This window comes from Oncorhynchus kisutch, linkage group LG9 (assembly GCF_002021735.2).
Source record: "Oncorhynchus kisutch isolate 150728-3 linkage group LG9, Okis_V2, whole genome shotgun sequence".
In the NCBI taxonomy this organism is placed as follows: Eukaryota; Metazoa; Chordata; class Actinopteri; order Salmoniformes; family Salmonidae; genus Oncorhynchus; species Oncorhynchus kisutch.
In genome coordinates, this window is record NC_034182.2 from 19,511,293 (window position 1) to 19,531,299 (window position 20,007).

General features: G+C 42.8%; 2 protein-coding genes across 4 annotated transcripts in view; both read left to right on the forward strand.

The window, feature by feature from the left end:
- htr2cl1 (5-hydroxytryptamine (serotonin) receptor 2C, G protein-coupled-like 1) overlaps window positions 1-9,148 on the forward strand; it is a 41,582-nt gene extending 32,434 nt beyond the window's left edge. Inside the window, exons 4-7 of the mRNA XM_020468333.2 lie at window positions 3,162-3,362; window positions 5,337-5,500; window positions 5,816-6,172; window positions 6,412-9,148. Of these exons, the coding sequence (XP_020323922.1) occupies window positions 3,162-3,362; window positions 5,337-5,500; window positions 5,816-6,172; window positions 6,412-6,981 (1,292 nt within the window). The 3' untranslated portion in view covers window positions 6,982-9,148. The remainder of the gene's footprint in view (window positions 1-3,161; window positions 3,363-5,336; window positions 5,501-5,815; window positions 6,173-6,411) is intronic.
- Window positions 9,149-11,897: 2,749 nt separating this feature from the next.
- Window positions 11,898-20,007, forward strand: part of zgc:109889 (WH2 domain-containing protein) — a 66,332-nt gene continuing 58,222 nt past the window's right edge. Inside the window, exon 1 of one of the 3 annotated variants that reach the window (XM_031832059.1) lies at window positions 11,898-12,114. The gene's annotated coding sequence lies outside the window, so the exon portion shown is untranslated. The remainder of the gene's footprint in view (window positions 12,115-20,007) is intronic. The other 2 variants (XM_031832058.1, XM_031832057.1) reach the window with 2 other exon arrangements.

Genomic DNA, 20,007 nt, shown 5'->3' on the forward strand with positions numbered 1-20,007 from the left:
AAACGAAGTTTAGAATCAATCTTTAGGATGTTTTTATCATTAATCTTCAATAATGTTCCAACCGGAGAATTCCTTTGTCTTTAGAAATGCAATGGAACGCAAGCTAACTCTTACGTGAGTGCGTGTGATCAGCTCATGCCACTCTGGCAGACCTCTGACTCATTCAGCTCCCATTCCCCCCTCCTTCACAGTAGATGCATCAAACAAGGTTCTAAAGACCCTTGACATCTAGTGTAACTCTTAGGAAGTGCAATATGACCCCATAGACACTGTATATTGGATAGGCAGTGAGTTGAAAAACTACAAACCTCAGATTTCCCACTTCCTGGTTGGATTTTTCTCAGGTTTTCGCCTGCCATGTGAGTTCTGTTATACTCACAGACATAATTCAAGCAGTTTTAGAATCTTCAGAGTGTTTTCTATCCAAATCTACTAATAACATGGATATATTAGCAACTGGGCCTGAGTAGCAGGCAGTTTACTCTGGGCACGCTTTTCATCCAAAAGTGAAAATGATGCCCCCTATCCCAAAAAGATTTGAACTTATGTTACAGCGAGAATGAAAGATGACAGAACTCATTCATAGATAACTGTAAGAATGCATGTTTTATCATGTAACGGGCAATCTGGAATGACCCAAGAACAGTAATCCTACCACTATTAAACTACTAGCTGGGGAGAAACTGCAGAAAGTGACCACTTAATGTAAAAGATGGCTATGGGATGACAGTAAAACCGGATAACCCATTTAGTAGGCTAAGATAAGATAGTACTTAGTAACTCCCCAAAAGGAAAATGCACCAGCCAATACATGCATCACAATAAATACACAATAAAACCACACAAGGACACACAGACACTAAAAGCAGCAGTCCTGTGAAATGCATTCGACACCTTGTAGAGTCCATGCCCTAACGAATTGATGCAAAAGAGGGGGGTGCAACTCAATATGGTATACGCATTCTATGTGTGTCGTGTGTGTGTGTGTGTGTTGGTGGGGGTGCTATGGGTGTGTGTGTGTGTGTGTGTGTGTGCGTGCGTGCATGGGCACAGGCTTGGGCATATTATTTGGCACTCTAGGCCTAATCAGTTGGGCTATTGAATAGTAACCCTGCTTTTTCATGTAATCCCAATTATTCTTACCACCCCTGGTGTGTGTGTGACTCCCAGTTCTGCATAAAACATAAATTATGTTGACAATATGACCCTCTGCTTTTAAATATATTGGTTTAACATGCTGTAGTTTTTAATTCCGCACAGACTAATTAGCATATTATGATGTATTTAATTAGCATAAAATAGTATACAACAATGTTTTCTAAATGCATTAACTGTTTCACATTTGTACAAACTCTCAGTTTTACATAAAACTTGAAGATGTGTTAATAACATCACATTACCATAAATTATGGGTTTAAGTTACTATGTATGTGTGCCTCATTTGCATATTAAGTGCATACTTTGCATAATATTGCATCTTAATTTCATACTACTTTTATTTGAATAATATCTGTGTTCCACATCAGCCCTGAAAATGTCATATCTTCAGTGCCTTCGGAAAGTTTTCAGACCCCTTTTTCCACATTTTGATAGGTTACTTATTCTATAAGGTTACCTTATTCTACCTTATTACCTTATTCTAAAATGGATTAAATCTGTTTTTTCCCTCATTAATCTACACACAATAACCTATAATGACAAAGCAAAAACAGGTTCAGAATGTTGGGCTAATTAATATAAAGTATTCAGACCCTTTACTCAGTACTTTGTTGAAGCACATTTTGGCAGCGATTACAGCCTTGAGTCTTCTTGGGTATGTATACAAGCTTGGCACACCTGTGTTTGGGGAGTTTCTCTCATTCTTCTCTGCAGATCCTCTCAAGCTCGGTCAGGTTGGATTGGGAGTGTTGCTGCACAGCTATTTTCAGGTCTCTCCAGAGATGTTCGATCGGCTCTGGCTAGGCCACTCAAGGACATTCAGAGACTTGTCCAGAAGCCACTCCTGCGTTGTCTTGGATGTGAGTTTAGGGTCATGGTCCTGTTGGAAGGTGAACCTCTGTGCCAGTCTGAGGTCCTGAGCGCTCTGGAGCAGGTTTTTACCAAGGATCTCTCTGTACTTTGCACCGTTCATCTTTGCCTCGATCCTGACTAGTCTCCCAGTCCCTGCTGCTGAAAAACATCCTCACAGCATGATGCTGCCACCACCTTGCTTCACCGTGCCAGGTTTCCTCCAGACGTGATGCTTGGCATTCAGGCCAATGAGTTCAATCTTGGTTTCATCAGGCAAGAGAATCTTGTTTCTCATGTTCTGAGAGTCTTTATGTGCCTTTTGGCAAACTCCAAGTGGGCTGTCATGTGCCTTTTACTGAGGAGTGCCTTCCATCTGGTCACTTTACCATAAAGGCCTGAATGGTGGTGCTACAGAGATGGTTGTCTTTCTGGAAGGTTCTCCCATCTCCACAGAGGAACTCTTGGGTTCTTGGGTTCCTCCCTGGGTTCTTGTTCACCTCCCTGACCAAGGCTCTTCTCTCCGATTGCTAATTTTAGCTGGGCGGCCAGCTCTAGGAAGAGTCTTGTTGGTCCCAAACTTCTTCAATTTAAGAATGATGGAGTCCACTGTGTTCTTGGTGACCTTCAATGCTGCAGAAATGTTTTCGTACCATTACCCAGATCTGTGCCTCAAACCAATCTTGTCTCGGAGCTCCAAGGACAATTTCTTCGACCTCATGGCTTGGTTTTTGCTCTGACATGTACTGTCAACTGTTGGTCCTTATATAGACAGGTGTATTTATTTCCAAATCATGTCCAATCAATTGAATTTACCACAGGTGAACTCCAAGCTGTAGAAATATCTCAAGTGTGATCAATGGAAACAGGATGCAATTGAGCTCAATTTCGAGTCTCATAGTAAAGTGTCTGAATACTTAAGTAAATAAGGTATTTCTGTTTTTTATTTGTAATAAATTTGCAAATATTTCTAAAACCTGTTTTCGCTTTGTCATTATGGGGTATTGTGTTTAGGTTGCTGAGAAATTAGTTTTTGTTTTAATCCATTTCAGAATAAGGCCGTAAAGTAAAAACAAATGTGGAAAAAGTCAAAGGGTCTGAATATTTTCCGAAGGCACTGTATCTAACCTGACTTTCCCCCTCTCCTCTTCCAGACTATGCTTGGCCCCTGCCCAGTGCATTGTGTCCTATCTGGATCTACCTGGATGTTCTCTTCTCTACAGCCAGTATAATGCACTTGTGTGCTATATCTCTGGATCGATACGTGGCCATAAGAAATCCTATAGAGCACAGCCGTTTCAACTCCAGAACTAAAGCTATGATGAAGATAGCAGCTGTATGGACTATATCTATAGGTAGGTGTGGGGATATATGGGTGCATGCGTCACACCCACACGCACAGAATACTCCTTTAGGAAATGTTGATGAATAGAGGCAGAAGGAGACCTTTTTATTTCCTCTTTTTCTGCCTACTCATCTAGACCTCCTGGCTGTTTATCCCTCCATCTCTCTCCCTCCCTCTCTCGTTGTGAAGCATGGTGGTATACCAAAACTGTGTGAGACTGACACAGACATGATTCTCTCTCCATCTGTCTCTCTCTCTTTCGCTATTTAAGGATGGATAGATAAGTAACGTCAATGGGTCTGGTAGGCAGCCAGATGACAGGGTGAAAGGTCAGGTTGTGTGTGTGCCTCAGTATCTCTGTCTCTGTGTGTGCTTGCGTGTGTGCGTGCGTGCATGTGTGTTAAACAGATGACATGGTCCGAGGTAGTCCAATTGCGAAAACATTTTTGATGCTATTTTTTCCACGTGGTTACAGGGTTAATTCCGCGTGGTTACAGGCTTAAAACAGAAACAACTCAAAGGTTAACAGTTCAGGCATTAATTCTGAGTGGTTAAGGTTGGAGCTATGGTTTGGGCAAGGCTTAAAACAAAATAAATAAAAACAACACGCTGCTTCCATCATCCATCAAGTATTCTCACGGCTTGCCAGGGAATTGTGAACTGTGGTAGGCAGCGATTACTGCCTCGAGTCTTCATCGATATGATGCTACAAGCTTGGCACTCCTGTATTTGGGAAGGTTCTCCCATTCTTCTCTGCTGATCCTCTCAAGCTCTGTCAGGTTGGATGGGGAGCGTCGCTGCACAGCTATTTTCAGGTATCTCCAGAGAAGTTCAATCGGGTTCAAGTCCGGGTTCTGGCTGGGTTACATTCAGAGACTTGTTCCGAAGCCACTCCTACGTTGTCTTGGCTGTGTGCTCTTGGTCACCTCCCTGACCAAGGTCCGATTGCTCAGTTTGGCAGGGCGGCCATCTCTAGGAAGAGTCTTGGTCGAGTCTTGGTCTTATTCCATTGAAAAATTAGGTCATTGTGATCTTGGGGACCTTCAATGCTGCAGAACATTTTTGGTACACTTCCCCAGATCTGTGCCTCGACCCAATCCTGTCTCGGAGCTCTGCAGACAATTCCTTCAACCTCATGGGTTGGTTTTTATAACAGAACAAAATGCGGGAAAAGTCAAGGGGTCTGAGTACTTTCAAAATTCATGCAGTTTCTTGACTGTGTCAAACTCATTAATAGTCACAGAAATTAAAGCTAAAATATACAATTTTTTGCACATATTGACGGACCTCATTGAAGACTAAATACAGCCCCAAGGGGAAAAATAAGTTTGACACCCCTGGATTAGAGGGATGCATGGAATTACTCTTTTATCTGTCTTTGTCTATCTGTTAGCCTGTCTCTCCGTCTCTCTCTTTCTCACTCTCTCTTTACCTTTTTGTCTTTCTCTATCCTTTTTCTATCTCTCTTTCTCTCACTTTTCTCTCTCTCAACCCTCTGTATTCTTCTTTCATCCTTCTCTCTACATTTCATTCAAGCTTATTAGGTCTGCACAACAAAAACAGTCTTGATCCCTCTCCTCCGTCCCACTCCTCTCTTTATTTCCTTCTCTCATCCCTATTTCCTCTCTCTTTCTATTTTTTCATCCATACCTTTCCTAGTCATCGGCCTCCACAACAAGGACCATTTCTTCATGTCTCTCCTCGCTACATCCTTCTATTCATCTCTCGCCACATCCTTCTCTAAGGAGTGTCCATGCCTATAACAGTAATCAGCATCCACAACAAGGACAACATCTTCATCTGCCTCTCCTTTTCTTTCTCTTATCCCTATCTTCTTTCTCTCCCCTCCCTCCTTCCCTACTTTCTCATCCCTCTCTTTCTTTCTCTCCCTTTCCCGGTCATCAGCCTTTACAAGGACAATGTCTTTAACTGTCTCTCTCTAATCTCTCTCTTTTCTTCTCTAATCACTCTCTCTTTCTACTAGGAGTGTCAATGCCTATCCCGGTCATCGGCCTCCATAACAAGGACAAGGTGTTTATTGACGGAAGCTGTGTCCTCAACGAGGAGCACTTCATGCTGATTGGCTCGTTCGTGGCCTTCTTCATCCCATTGGTCATCATGGTGGTGTCCTACTACCTAACCGTACAGGTCTGTCAGAGAATGTTTTAATTGGCGTTATGACGTTATGTCTTTTGATTGGCTAGCCATGTATTTTTCCCGCCTCTGATTTAATCTCATTGGTCTGTCAGAGAGGAAATATAACACAGGCCCAACTTTGTCGGCTACAAGCACTAAGATGGCGTTAGCATGTTTTGATTTGCTCCCTTTTTGATAGGAATGGAAATCTGTCTTTGACTTAAAAGGCATGTGGCTCATACACATAGCAAACACAGACGTAAGACATAAGAACAGTAGGACAAAATAAGACCGCTGTAATATCACATCCTGTCTGTCTTTTTCCAGGTCCTCCAGCGCCAGGCAACCGTCTTCCTCTATGAGGGGAAGACTCCCTCCCATCAGCCACTACACCCGCCGCCCACGCCCTCATACCCCAGATCCCCGGCCCCAAACTTCCAAGTCCCACCCATAAACATTGAGGCTCCTCCTCCTAGCAGACAAGGGAGTCTGAGCTGCCAGAAAGGAGCAGAGCATGTCCGGCAGACCAGCCTCCTAAACACCTCCCCCTCAGAGGACATCAGCATAATTCCAAGTTCCGAGGTGGCATCCCAGCTGAGCTCGCCGGCGGGGCATGAACCACGGGACAGTATTGGGAGACGGGGGATGATGCAGGCCATCAAGAACGAGAGGCGAGCCTCCAAGGTGAGGACCACATTTACACAACTATGATCTTCTTTTCTGTTCTCGTCTCCTTCGCTTCTCGTCTCTTCCATTTCATTATTTTCCATTCTGTTCTATTGCATTCCATAACCGTTTATACTCCACACTAATCTTGTTCTATGTTGTATATTCTACTCTGTTCTATGTTCTACGTTGTGAGGATTGTGTTCTCTAATCCAATCTGTTCTAATGTGTTCTATGTTCTCTGTCCTATTCTCTAGGTGCTGGGGATTGTGTTCTTCCTCTTCCTGATCATGTGGTGTCCTTTCTTCATCACCAATGTCACATACGTCCTCTGCCAGGATTCATGCAATGAGCCGCTATTAGCCGAGCTCCTCAACGTCTTCGTATGGGTGGGATATATATCCTCCGGAGTTAACCCTTTAGTATATACCTTGTTTAATAAGACATATAGAAGGGCGTTTTCCAGCTATATACGTTGTCAGTATAACACAGGGCCAAACGCCGGAGTTGGTAGTAAGTCGCTTGCAGTTACGACGATGCCGTGTCCGTCACATGCCATCGTGCCCATATTTGGACATAATGGTGGGAATGGGAAGATGGGAAGTGTGGACCGGAATAGTAACTGTCGGAATGGTGGTGGAGGGGACCGGGCAGATGGGAATGGGATGATCAGAGGGATGGAACCTGTCGACCCCACAGATGGCAGGATGGGGATGGAGATGGAATGTCCCGGGATAATGTCGGGATTAAAACCCGGAATGTCGGAGCTGAAGCTTTCCGTCGACAGCTTCTGCCACGCCCAGGTGGAGCGCACCAGCAGCGTCTGATTGTTTGATTGGTTAATTGAATTATGACAGCGCCGCGTCTCATTGGGTGACGATGGATGGACGGAATGGACATCTATTGTGATGCGTGCAAGAGAGGGGGACGATACTGGGTTTGTCTTATAGAGAGATAGTGGACACATCCACAGAGCACAGGGCCAAGGAAGGACCATAGAGATACTAGAAAGCCCATCTCTTGTCTGTAGAATGGGAAGCCCTCAGTGACTCTGTCCATGTTAAAGGTGGCATAAGAGAATTCTATACAACTCTATGGGATGGACTCATCTTGACCTGGATGTAATAGAAAAGTACTGCTTCAATCTAGAAACCCACAGAAGAAGAAGCCATGAACAAGGCTGAACAGAGAGAGACTCAATACTTAAAATATACCCAAACTCAACTGTATTATGGATTTTAGTAACAGTTCAGCACCATGTTATAACTGGTTAGGACACTACATAAGGTCTGAATTGAGCTCTGCAGGTGTGTATAAAAAGGCCAATAATGGTTCATAGGTAGACAAGTAATGTTGAATTGAGAGAGGAATGTAACTGAACACAATATAGCCCCAGTGATAGTGTCATAGCTCCACCTTGTGGTGTCTGTATGAATGAATGAAATAACTCATTTTCAAGAGGGTCGGTGAATGAAGGGGTTGGAAACACTGTGTACAGTGGATCTCTCTCACACATCATAATGTATCACCTCACTCAGATTTACACAGCATTCTTTGAGAAGATCAGAAACAGTCAAGTTAAGGATGAACAGCAGTGCAGGTCCCGACGGGCTGCAGTGTGCGCATGCTTTTGTCTCACACAGCCAATCTAACTTCACAAGAAGATAATCCCCCTTCTGTCATCTTTACAACCATAGCTATGACCATAACTCAACCATAACCATAGTCTATAACCCTATCATAGAACAAACCAAATGTACAGTATGTTAGTAATCCTTCAGGCCTATACAGTATATCCCACTCTGACCTACAACCCAAATGATTCCTACCACCCATAATCAAACGCTGCAACAACCACAACCAAAACACCAGAGCACCTGAATGAATGTATATATGACAACCTCTGACCCCTCTACACAGGTCAAAGTTCAAAGGTCAAAAAACGTATATCAATTCATTCACTATGATGTCAAGTTCTCTCTTACATAAGGAAGATTGAACAGAAGGTCTAAGCGATCGTCGCTAGTAATTTTGGAGCTTTTATCAGACAAAAAAGATAACGTTGAAAAGACGTTGAAAATAAGTATTTTGGGTTGAAAAGGTGGGTTGCTACAGGCCCATTGACGTTGTTTGACATAAAGTCTGACAAAAACATTAAACCAAAAGAATGAAAAGTACTGCAGAGAGGACGGGCGCCTGATCCGAAATCAGTTTGCGTTCCGATCGAGGAGCGAAGTCAAGAGGTATCCTAAACAATTAATTTTAAGCTGTATATGTTAGCCATAACTGTGTGTGTGTAAAATATAGCTGTTTCTGGTCCAGGGCATTAGTGCTTCTTGCTAGCACTGAGCTTTCCCTTGTCAGCGTTAGCAAGCCATGCTAATGCTGGGTTTATGACATCTCTTAACTATGAGCATACAACTGGGAAAAGTCCAATTGAACCCCCCTCCAACTCGTAATTACTAGTGGGATACTCATCTATCATACCTGTGCCCACGACATCTCCCACATGCTGAGCTCTGTTGTCACCTACTAAGATAATGACCTTGATAACAGCATTTGTAGCAGTTAAATGCAAATAGAAAACATAATGTATTCTATTTATATGGTTTTTTAACACTGTCATTTGTTTACGAGCATGATAGCTGTACTTTTAGTTTATGGTTGACGCAGATTGTTTACCATTCTCAATGAGTTCAAAGCATGTAGATGCACACAACTTGTTGCTCCCAGTTTACAGTAAAAGTTGTATTTTCCAAGTTTCCCACTTGTCATAAACGCAGCATAATGTCCTGGTCCATAGCTAAAGATATTTTGTATTATTATTCCATTCCATTCCAATCAATGAATCAATCACCGGTTTTCATACCATTTACTTGTGAATGTTTGTCAATGACACTTCTCATGTTTTTGACTATTTCAATCATCCACAAGACAGTGTTGTTTTTTTCTGTGTGATGCTGCTATTTATTTATTATTAAAACGTCATTCTAATCTGTGCACAAAGTCTCCCTTCTGCTTGATGGATGGGTGGATGGATGGATAGATGAAGGATGGATGGAGCCTACTGTTAAGCTTTCCTTATGTCAGCATCAAGGACAGCAACAGACAGATTTCAGATAAATCTAAGCTTAAACAACTGTTTGTGGCTTTGAACATTAGTTAAAGGATAATTATAGACCATGTGAATGCCATTATAAAATGTGTAGTGTCATTGAGTGAAGTCTCCCTTTTGAATTATTGTTTTTTTGATTGACGCCAGACTAAACTTGTTAGTGCCTTTGAAAGTTAGTTACAGTGTGTTTATTGTATGTGGGTCCCACAATATAGGCAGTGCGTGTTCTCATATAGGAGAAAAATGTTCATGCAATGATTCATTATCGACGTGACAATGGGCTAGGAATAGAGGAGGCCTCTGCACTTCGCTTGAAGAGCCCGAAGAGAGCAGCATTGTTCCAATTCCAATCCTTTACACTCCAGCCCTATGTTCCAAATATGAAGCATTAGCTCCACTCTGTGGCGATGTAAAGGAACAACGGCATACTAAAGCAAGGGCAGGCATTTATGGGCGGGACTTAGGGGGCCTGGCCCGCCCTACGTTACCTCCTTGCCCCTCCAAATAAAATATTTAAATATTGATTTACTTGACATAGAAGCACCCCGACAGAAAGAAGTGAGCGAAACACTATTTCTCAGTATGTTTAGACAATGTGTCTGATGTTGTCTGAAAAAATAGAGTATGGATTGTCATACTAATTACTCATGTCTAAATAAAATTGTTCAAAATAATTCACCAGAGAGAATGTCTTAGCCACCGAGGATCATTAGCTTCTTTATTTTTTTCCCTATTTGGGAAGCCCACAATTTGGGGAGTGCATGTGACAATAGGCCTAGTGATTATTGAGTTGCATCTGTCAGTGAATTTAACAAGATGTCCATATGTCCTGTAGAGACGTTGTGAAATACATTACCATTTTTCCCTTGCACAAAAACAGCTGTCTGTCCAGAAACTTAGGGCCTGGAATAGGCTAGTTGACACAATGTTGCAAGTTAGCTAGCAACAGCTTCAGGTCAGACCCAGTTGATTGATTTGATACAGTATTGCACTTCATTAGTGATAGCTCAATTCATGCCAGATACTACTGTAGAAAGGGAGGCAGACCAGCAGAGTAGAGAGATGAATGCCATTGAAAGAACCTACATTTTCAGCAGGATATTTTCTAGGCCTTCTTTTTTTATTTGCCTGTTTAGGCCTATGCATTTTACTTAGTTGACAACGGAAGTTATAGGCCTACTGCTGCATTGGCCTATAGGCTATCACTGAATTCCACGCACTCATTTATTTAGCCGCCAATGGATCCCAGTGTATCAATGTGTCCATATGGCATTAGCTGAATTTTTACTTTTAGATTATCATTTTAATTCAGATTTTCATGACAATTATTTTGAGAAACTAAAACATTATTATTTAAATGAAACTGATAATGTGCAAGCAGATTGGTAGAAATGGTAGGATAATACTCAACAAATTGGATGCAGTCTATCACAGTGCCATCCGTTTTGTCACCAAAGCCCCATATACTACCCACCACTGCGACCTGTATGCTCTCGTTGGCTGGCCCTCGCTTCATACTCATCGCCAAACCCACTGGCTCCAGGTCATCTACAAGTCTTTGCTAGGTAAAGCACTGCCTTATCTCAGCTCACTGGTCACCCTAGCAGCACCCACCCATAGCACGCGCTCCAGCAGGTATATCTCACTAGTCACCCCCAAAGCCAATTCTTCCTTTGGCCACCTCTCCTACCTCTCTGCTGCCAATGACTGGAACAAACTGCAAAAATCACTAAAGCTGGAGATTCTTACCTCCCTCACTAGCTTTAAGCACCAGTTGTCAGAGCAACTCACAGATCACTGCACCTGTACATAGCTCATCTGTAAATAGCCCATCCAATCTACCTCATACTGTATTTATTTATTTATCTGCTCCTTTGCACCCCAGTATCTCTACTTGCACATTCATCTTCTGCACATTCTACCATTCCAGTGTTTAATTGCTATATTGTAATTACTTCGCCACCATGGCCTATTTATTGCCTTACCTCTCTTATCCTACTTCATTTGCACATGCTGTATATAGATTTTCCTACTGTACTATTGATTGTATGTTTGCTTATTCCATGTGTAACTCTGTGTTGTTGTATGTGTCGAACTGCTTTGCTCTATCTTGGCCAGGTCGCAGTTGCAAATGAGAACTTGTTCTCAACTAGCCTACCTGGTGAAATAAATCGAAATAGTGCAGGGGTTGGCAACCCTGGTCGTGGAGTGCTGCAAGCACTTCGTGTTTTTTTATTTAACCGACCTGGAAGACCAGGTGTGTTAAATTTAGGCAATCGTTGAACTGGTCAATTAGCTCAGTTGGTCAGGTGTGGTGTCTAGTTTGAACAAAATCCTGAAGTTTTCCAGGAACAGGGTTGCCTTCCCCTGCTATAGTTTGAGTATTCGGCTTGCTTTACATTCCTCGTAAATAGGCCTAAAGAGGAAGGGAGTAACACAAATAGATTTATTGCACCTCGCGGTACAGTAAAACGTAACCGCGAGAGAAGCAGGGAGCGCTTGCTCATCTCTGTTAACTCGCTCGAGGCTATTAACAAGGGGTCGGTCGGTCCATCAAGTCTCCGCTCATCTTGGTTTTCAGTGACACGCATGCGCACTATCAGGTCTCTGGAATCTGATGCAGCTTGCAGTACAGGCTGAGTCGCTGCCTTGGAAACGCCACACATGCGGAGCACGAACTGGGGACCCAGATTTCAGAGGCTTCTTCCTCCACTCTTCTCCTCCATCCATTCCTCCCATCAGCAGTCAACTGGGCGGCTGTGCCACCACTGATATGGACCCGCGGAAATGCAGACAAGGCTGAAAAAGACAGAGTAGAAAATAACTTGAAGCGGCGCACAGGCAGGTAGGCTAAAACCTGGTGATTTAAAATCCGCTTTGCTTGTCGTAGCAGACGGTGTAGCAGTTGTCTAACGGTAAATTAGCAACAATAGGGAAATAGCACGTTTGTCGACGCATTCGTAACATGGGTGTGTCATTCAGATTGCCTGCCTTGCAACAGTATTGCGCTGCAAGTATTTATCCGTGAGAAAATGTTAACATTTGTGGCCGATTCATCATGCAATTAATTCAAAAAAGAAGATCGGAATCCGAAACCGACAATCATTTGATTGGCAGACATGTTCTGTTTCCCTATTGAATTGATTGTTATTTTACCGTTACAGTTCATGACACGGAACTGTTAAGATTCTTTCTTTCTGAATTCATGTATTATTGTGCGTGGTAACACATATTGACGTTATACAGGCCGATATCCTAAAATATAGACTTTAGTTTAGGCTACTACAGTAGTACAGTGGATTTGACAGCCTGCCGTCCTGCCCGCACTCCTGTCCAAAACAACTGGCCATCGTTGAAGTCTAGAACAGACTAGACTTGTATGCCCTGAATAAGTATTCAAGCACAGGTACTGGTTCGGGGAGAAGGTGCCAGTAGGGGCATAGGCTACACTAGTAGTGTATCACCAGCTTGGTTCAAGGGTTTAGTGTAACAGATTATTCTCGGTAGAGCCTGACTCACTGTCAACAACCTTTACCAGACCTGCCGCTGCTGCTGTTATCGCATGCTGTCCAAATAAAGTTTCACAATGTGTCAAACATTCTGTTGTAGAATGTTGTTTTTGTGGGTACCTTGTTTTATTAATGTTTCTATTGTTGTGTAGACTAACTAGTGCTTTGTAACATTTAACCACTGTTTTGCTGGCGGCTTCTCCTGAGCACAGCTTGAATAACCTTTTCAAGAGATTAGGGAGTTAAAGCTTATTTAGTGTAAACGGACGCCTGATTTGTGTAATTATAGGTTCATGATAATGACATTTGTGTGAGTGAAAGGGCTTCAAAACGGCTTGATATTATCTCATTAAATTGGTAGATATTTTGTAAACCTGCAGAGAGAACGCTTGAACTTGAACTGGAACTCAAATATCTGAATTGTTAGAGGATATCCTTCACTATGAGCACAAGGTGTTGAAAATACACCTTTTTGTTTCAAAATATTTTGAAAAGGCTTATTTTCAATGTCTGGTGCTCACTAGGTTATCTTTGGTTACAGTATTAGCCTTGTAACAGTTGAAGACAGTTATTAAACAATTGACCCTTTGCTAAGCCCTACCCCAGAATTTCAGGAGACCAATAGCAGCTCTCAAAGGGATAACCACTATCGTCTTGTCCGACACCTCAGCAGAGGTGGAACAACAGGTTCAAAAATGGTGTGGCAAAGTTCATGTCTTTCAAGGAAAAACTCCAGGCCCCAGATCTCATGACCTGGTCAGGTGAAACTCTTGGTCCTATTCGTAGGCTATGACAAAAGTTTATTATTATAGATAGCTTCCATTTTCAGCTGTGCAATGACTAGGGTTTTTGTTGTTGGGTTGTGAATTGGAAACACTCTTCCTTTCACACCCTCCTCTACTTTATCTTCCTCTGTATTCCCTGCTAAAGCAACTTTCTATCACTCTAAATTTCACGCTTCTGCCTCTAACCCTAGGAATCTCTCTTCCACCTTCTTAATCCTCCACCCCCTCGTTGCCAGCGACTTTGTCAAACAAGTTGACGACATCCACTACTCATTCACACAGCCTATTGAGTCCACTGGTCCTACTCACTCAGAACTACCCTACGCCTTGACATATATCTCCCCTCTCTCTCCAGATGAAATTCTGCAACTAGTGAGGTCCAGCAGCCCGACAACTTTCCCGCTTGACCCCATCCCCTCCTCCCTTCTCCAGACCATCTCTGGAGACCTCACTTCCCTCATCAACTCATCCCCTCTGACTTTAGAATTGCCAGAGTCGTTCCCATCCTCAAGAAACCAACGCACCCCTCTGATATAAAAAAAATGACAGACCAGTATCTCTTCTTTGTTTTCCAAAACGTGATGTCTCTGAACAACTCTCGCTATCTCCCTCAGAACAATTTCTTGACCCTAACCAGTCAGGCTTCAAGACGGGTCACTCAACCGAGACTGCTCTCCTCTGTGTCACGAAGGCTCTCCACACTGCCTAAGCTGACTCTCTCTCCTCTGTTCTTATCCTCCTAGCTCTATCAACTGCCTTCGACACCATGAACCATCAGATCCTCCTCTGCACCTTCTCAGGGCTGGGCTTCTCAGGCTCTGTACACTTTTTGATTGCATCCTACCTGGCAAACGAGTCCTACCAGGTGTTGTGGAGAGGATTTGTGTCTGTACCACGTACTCTCACTACTGGTGTCCCCCAGATCTCGGTTCTAGTGAGGTCATCTTCTCTGTATAAACCAAGTCACTTGGCTCTGTCATATCCTCACATGGTCTCTCCTATCATTGCTATGCGGATGACACTCAACTACATTTCTCCTTCCCCCCCTTCTGACACCCAGGTGGTGACACGCATCTCTGCGTGCCTGGCAGATATCTCAGCTTGGATGTCGGCCCACCACCTCAAGCTTGACCTCAACAAGACGGCGCTGTTCTTCCTCCCGAGGAAGGCCTGCCCTCTCCAAGACCTCTCCATCACGGTTGACAACTCCACAGTGTCCCCTTCCCTGAGTGCAAGGAACCTTGGCATGACACTCTGCAAAAATCAAAGCAGTGTCTCGCTCACATAGGAAGTGGAGCAGTTCCTAACCCAGGCACTTGTCATCTCCCGTCTGGACTACTGCAACTCACTGTTGGCTGGGCCCCCCGCTTGTGCCATCAAACCCCTGCAACTTATCCAGAACACTGTAGCCTGGTGTTCAACCTTCCCAAGTTCTGCAATGTCACTGCGCTCCTCTGCACATTCTACTGGTTTCCAGTCGAAGCTCGCAACCACTACAAGACCATGGCACGCGCCTACGGAGCAGCAAGAGGAACTGCCCCTGTTTTTGCTGACTTTACTGTAGTATTCACTATGTTTTTGTGGACTACATATACTGTAGTATTTACAGTTTACTATAGTACTAATAATGTAGTAAAAAAGACTGGTATATATTATATAAATTACTGTAGCGATTTTTCAGAATGTAGTATTCTGTTGGTTTTTTTGTGTGTTGTATTTGACAATAAAATTGGGGACTTTTACCTTGAGGAAACCTAATAGAGAAATGCAAAAATAGCACATTTTGAATGGAGAGTTTAGAGCAATTGTTTTTTTCTATAACCTGTATAGAACACAATATATGGTCTATACTTGGCATGTAGTTTTCTTACTTATGAGTGCCACAAATTGGTATATGGGGGAGGGGAATGGGCAGGGCATATGCAAATTAAATACTGTAGTATTTACTATAAGTAACATTGTTTTTGTGAACTGTAGAGTTTTTTTCCCTGACATTTCTGTATTTCGTTCAGTGTTCTACAGTATACTATAACATTCTATACTAAGTACTACATATGATTGAGGGATACTACAGTGTATAGTATACTTTAATTTACTACAGAATTCTATAGTAAGTACTGTAGTATTCTATAGTAAAATGTAGTATTATGTGGATCAGCTCGGGTATTGTACTCTGAAGTTCAGATGGGGGGGGGGGAGTTGATGCATTTTCAGTAGGGGGTACATGTTAGCACAGGGTGCACATATGGTCAAGAGGCCCATTTTCTGGGGACTGGGTTTCCCAGCTACAGTAAGTTGAAAACAACTTAGTAGTGTTGGGTGTAGGGTTTCACATTTTCGGGAATATTCAGAGGTGGAAACTTTCCATGGGAATACATTGTAATTAATGGAAACATATGCAAATTAATAATAATGCCATGTAGATGTTTTTTGCATTGAATATATTTACCATATATGGAGACAGAAACCTTCTACATTATTGCAAACGATTCAATCCTTCCAATAGACATAAAACATAAATAATTTAGTTATGAATTGAACTTTAATTAAATGAGGTGACTCTTCACATGGGATGATTTCACTGAACAACAAAAGAAAGGGAACATGGAATGATCCCCAGTGATCCATCGCATCTCCCCAAAATGTTTTCAACACATCTGTGAAATGATAACCAAAGCTTTAGTTTCTAGACTGTCTTCCTCTCAGGCTTCCTCAATGTCCACCTATTGAAAATCAGACTCTGAGGCCTCATCCCCACTCACCTTCTAACCTTGTTGAAAAAGCCTCAAATTTGCCCGGATGGTCACCAATTTTTCAACCCTTGTATTGGTCAGCCTGTTGCTTGCTTTGGTGTGCGTGTTCCCAAACAAGGACCAGTAGCGCACTGAGGCGGCTGATGTTGGTGGGATTTGGAGGATGATGGAGGCAACAGGGGAAAGAGCCTCAGATCCATAAAGTCCCTTTTACCAGGTGGCTGATGAGATATGTTGACTGCCATATTGCATCTCCATTCCAACATCCTTGCTTGGAAGCATACTTCGCCAGACTGCCAAGAACCTTGCCCTCATCCAGGCCAAGGTGTTGAGACACTGTAGTGATGACACCATTGATCTCTGCGCAGACCGGATGCTCTTGCCAGCATATTTGGAGTCCAGCCTGTACGCTGCGGTGTGTATGGGCTTCAGGCAGAGGTCTTCATGCTTTTTGATGTATTTCAGAACTGCAGTTTCCTCTGCTTTGGAGCAACAGTGAAGTGGGCAGGGCAGTACAGATTTCTTCTCTTACATCTGCAAGCAGAGTCTGAACATCAGACAGGATGGCATTGTCTCCCTCAATCCGTGCAATGGCTACTTCTATAGGTTTCAGGCAACTTACCACTCTCTCCCAAAATACATCTAGGAGGATCCTCTTGATGGAGCTGTCCATATCGGCAGACTGTGATATGGCCATTTCTTGGAGAGTCTCCTTCCCCTTCAGGAGACTGTCAAACATGATGACAACACCACCCCAACGGGTGCTGCTGGGCAGCTTCAATGTGGTGCTATTATTCTTCTCACTTTACTTGGTGAGGTAGATTGCTGCTATAACTTGATGACCCTTCACATACCTAACCATTTCCTTGGCTCTCTTGTAGAGTGTATCCAATGTTTTCAGTGCCATGATGTATTTGATGAGCAGATTCAATGCATGAGCAGCGCAGCCAATGGGTGTGATGTGAGGGTAGGACTCTACTTTAGACCAAGCAGCCTTCATGTTCGCAGCATTCTCTGTCACCAGTGCAAATACCTTCAGTGGTCTAAGGTCATTGATGACTGCCTTCAGCTCATCTGCAATGTAGAGACAAGTGTGTCTGTTGTCCCTTGTGTCTGTGCTCTTGGAGAACACTGGTTGAGGGGTGGAGATGATGTAGTTAATTATTCCTTGCCCACGCACATTCAACCACCCATCAGAGATGATTGTAATACAGTCTGCTTTCTCTATAATTTGCTTGTTCTTCACTTGAACTATGTTGAACTCTGCATCCAGTAAATGAGTAGATAAAGCATGTCTGGTTGGAGGAGTGTATGCTGGGGGAAGAACATTCAGAAATCTCTTCCTATACACTGCCTGTGAGCATCAGAGGTGAACCAGTTGCATACACAGCTCGAGCAATACATTCATCAGCATTTCTCTGACTATGTTCCTCCATTGTGTCAAAAAAACATGAGCTGTTGCTACTAATAAGGTGTCTGATTCATACTTTTCACCTCGAATAGAAGTAGAGGGACTTTTGTCAGAGGCTCACAACAAGCAACCTGAGGGAAATGTAGGCACTTGGCCAGAGGATTCTACATCTTTGTTGCATTCTTCAAATATGATTTGGCACACTATTTAGAAATGTACACGGCTTTTCCTTCTGCATTAGCTGTAGTGAAATGTCTCCACACAGCAGATAGTGCCCGTGGCATTTTCCTGTAAAGATTAGGAAAACCACTGAGTAAAAACAAATACAATTCCATGTACAGATAAATAGTTAAGCAGTAAGATTAAACAACTCCTTTGTAAGATACATGTTTTAAAATTAAACATATTTGGAACAGGTGAATTAACACTCCTCAGTTAGCAGGCTCAAGCTAGTTTTTGCTAACTTGCAGAAATTGTTAACAAGTTCGAAATGATTTAAACACACTTTGCTGTAGGCTACTATTATTAGTTAACAAAAATGTATGTACAGTGGGGCAAAAAAGTATTTAGTCAGCCACCAATTGTGCAAGTTCTCCCACTTAAAAAGATGAGGCCTGTAATTTTCATCATAGGTACACTTCAACTATGACAGACAAAATGAGAAAAAAAATCCAGAAAATCACATTGTAGGATTTTTTATGAATTTATTTGCAAATTATGGTGGAAAATAAGTATTTGGTCAATAACAAAAGTTTAGCTCAATACTTTGTTATATAGCCTTTGTTGGCAATGACAGAGGTCAAACGTTTTCTGTAATTCTTCACAAGGTTTTCACACACTGTTGCTGGTATTTTGGCCCATTCCTCCATGCAGATATCCTCTAGAGCAGTAATGTTTTGGGGCTGTTGCTGGGCAACACAGACTTTCAACTCCCTCCAAAGATTTTCTATGGGGTTGAGATCTGGAGACTGGCTAGGCCACTCCAGGACCTTGAAATGCTTCTTACGAAGCCACTCCTTCGTTGCCCGGGCAGTGTGTTTGGGATCATTGTCATGCTGAAAGACCCAGCCACGTTTCATCTTCAATGCCCTTGCTGATGGAAGGAGGTTTTCACTCAAAATCTCACGATACATGTCCCCATTCATTCTTTCCTTTACACGGATCAGTCGTCGTGGTCCCTTTGCCGAAAAACAGCCCCAAAGCATGATGTTTCCACCCCCATGCTTCACAGTTGGTATGATGTTCTTTGGATGCAACTCAGCATTCTTTGTCCTCCAAACACGACGAGTTGAGTTTTTACCAAAAAGTTATATTTTGTTTTCATCTGACCATATGTCATTCTCCCAGTCTTCTGGATCATCCAAATGCTCTCTAGCAAACTACAGACGGGCCTGGACATCTACTGGCTTAAGCAGGGTGACACGTCTGGCACTGCAGGATTTGAGTTCCTGGCAGCGTAGTGTGTTACTGATTGTAGGCTTCGTTACTTTGTTCCCAGCTCTCTGCAGGTCATTCAATAGGTCCCCCTGTGTGGTTCTGGGATTTTTGCTCACCGTTCTTGTGATCATTTTGACAGCACGGGGGGAGATCTTGCATGGAGCCCCAGATCGAGGGAGATTATCAGTGGTCTTGTATGTCTTCCATTTCCTAATAATTGCTCCCACAGTTGATTTCTTCAAACCAAGCTGCTTACCTATTGCAGATTCAGTCTTCCCAGCCTGGTGCAGGTCTACAATTTTGTTTCTGGTGTCCTTTGACAGCTCTTTGGTCTTGGCCATAGTGGAGTTTGGAGTGTGACTGTTTGAGGTTTTGGACAGGTGTCTTTTATACTGATAACTAGTTCAAACAGGTGCCATTAATACAGGTAACGAGTTGAGGACATAGGAGCCTCTTAAAGAAGAAGTTATAGGTCTGTGAGAGCCAGAATTCTTGCTTGTTTGTAGGTGACCAAATACTTATTTTCCACCATAATTTGAAAATAAATTCATAGAAAATCCTACAATGTGATTTTCTGGATTTTTTTTCTTCTCATTTTGTCTGTCATAGTTGAAGTGTACCTATGATGAAAATTACAGGCCTCTCATCTTTTTAAGTGGGAGAACTTGCACAATTTGTGGCTGACTAAATACTTTTTTGCCCCACTGTATGTCATATAAAATCACCCCACCCAGTATTGTAATCAAAACTTACCAGAAAGCATGTAGTCCTTGGCTCAGACAGTGTAGTAGTGTGGGCTCAATAGAATCACATTAGTGTGCAACATCTTGAAAATCAGCTGTA